At 46.2% G+C, this 2,013-nt stretch overlaps 1 protein-coding gene across 1 annotated transcript in view; it reads right to left on the bottom strand.

The window, feature by feature from the left end:
* LOC128689073 (uncharacterized) overlaps positions 1 to 414 on the bottom strand; it is a 172,910-nt gene extending 172,496 nt beyond the window's left edge. Inside the window, exon 1 of the mRNA XM_053777154.1 lies at positions 243 to 414. Coding sequence (XP_053633129.1) covers positions 243 to 260 — 18 coding nt within the window. The 5' untranslated portion in view covers positions 261 to 414. The remainder of the gene's footprint in view (positions 1 to 242) is intronic.
* Between the last annotated feature and the right edge of the window lie 1,599 nt (positions 415 to 2,013).

The raw sequence follows: 2,013 nt of genomic DNA, 5'->3' as shown, positions 1-2,013 counted from the left end.
AATTAGTCTTAAGATTAGTCTTAAGACAAGCCCGAAACGCTCTTCATACTAAGGGGCTTCCTGCATGCACACCTACGTAGCATAATCCAAAAAGTCAGTGATTTGTTTCCATTGGATTGGACGTAAATGACTCATCTTAGTCGTCACATGCAAACAATGTTAGTCTACCTTGGGCAGGGTTGTATCTGGCACGAACCAGACCCACTGAATAACATATATAACTCAAATTCTAAAAAGTTCACCTGGGTCTCAGATGCCATTCAGAGTCCTTTGATTTGGATGTCTGGTAATGTTATCGATGTTTACCGAAGAGTCTAGAATATTGTGAGCTTGACGAGCAGATATTGAGCCCAGGAGAGTGAGTGTGTGACTGTGACGACCACTACGTCACACCACCACCACCAGTACCACCACCACCACCGCCGCCGCCACCACCGCCGCCACCACCGCCGCCACCACCACCAGAACCACCACCAGAACCACCACCAGAACCACCAGCACCACCAGCACCACCACCAGCACCACCACCAGCACCACCAGCACCACCACCAGCACCACCACCACCAGCACCACCACCACCAGCACCACCACCACCACCCCCTCCACCGCCACCACCACCACCCCCTCCACCGCCACCACCACCACCCCCTCCACCGCCACCACCACCACCCCCTCCACCGCCACCCCCTCCACCGCCACCACCACCAGCACCACCACCAGCACCACCACCAGCACCACCACCATCACTGACTTTTTTGGGTTATCCTAGGTTCTCTACACATATGCTGCTATGTATGATAATTCTATGTAACTGTATTTGTGTATACCTGAATAAACTTACTTACTTACTTACTTACTTACTAATCTGGAGAGAGTTCCGGTGTAGGTGTAGGTGTAGATAATCATGTATCTCTCCCGCCTGAGTTCCAGGGAATACAGGTTCAGGAACCTCAAGCGATCCCAGTAATTGAGGTGTTTTATCTTCGTTATGAGCGCCGTGAAGGTTCTCTGTCCATTTTCTAGGTCAGCAATTTCACCTGCCTTGAAAGGTGCTGTTAGTGTGCAGCAATATTCCAGCCTAGATAGAACATGCGACCTGAAGAGTGTCATCATGGGCTTTACATCCCCAGTTTTGAAGGTTCTCATTATCCATCCTGTCATTTTTCTAGCAGATGTGATTGATACAATGTTATGGTCCTTGAAGGTGAAGCTTTGTAAATTGTGAGTTCATTACCTCTGTAACTTGCTCAGCTATCAAAACTTTGGAGTCCGGTCCCTGGACCAATTATGTACCTCTGTAATCTTTTGACTACCGCCCACAGGATGGGTATGGGGTGCATAATAAACATTAAACTAACTAACCTTGAAGGTGAGATCCTCCGACATGATCACTCCCAGGTCTTTGACGTTGGTTTTTCGCTCTATTTTGTGGCCGGAATTTGTTTTATACTCTGATGAAGTTTTAATTTCCTCATGTTTACCATATGGGAGTAATTGAAATTTCTCATCGTTGAACTTCATATTGTTTTCTGCAGCCCATTGAAACATTTGGTTGATGTCCGCCTGGAGCCTTGCAGTGTCTGCAATGGAAGACACTGTCATGCAGATTCGGGTGTCATCTGCAAAGGAAGACACAGTGCTGTGGCTGACATCCTTGTCTATGTCAGAGATGAGGATGAGAAACAAGATGGGAGCGAGTACTGTGCCTTGTGAAACAGAGCTTTTCACCGTAGCCGCCTCAGACTTTACTCTGTTGACTACTATTCTTTGTGTTCTGTTTGAGGAAATTATAGATCCATATACCAACTTTTCCTGTTATTCCTTTAGCACGCATTTTGTGCGCTATTACGCCACGGTCAAACTTGTCGAAGGCTTTTGCAAAGTCTGTATATATTACATCTGCATTCTTTTTGTCTTCTAGTGCATCTAGGACCTTGTCGTAGTTATTCAATAGTTCAAATTCAAATTCAATTCAAAGTTTATTCTCTATAAGGATTACAATGCTGAGTTTAC

The sequence above is a fragment of the Cherax quadricarinatus genome, chromosome 21, assembly GCF_038502225.1.
Source record: "Cherax quadricarinatus isolate ZL_2023a chromosome 21, ASM3850222v1, whole genome shotgun sequence".
Taxonomy (NCBI): domain Eukaryota; kingdom Metazoa; phylum Arthropoda; class Malacostraca; order Decapoda; family Parastacidae; genus Cherax; species Cherax quadricarinatus.
This window is presented reverse-complemented; position numbering and strand designations above follow the sequence as displayed.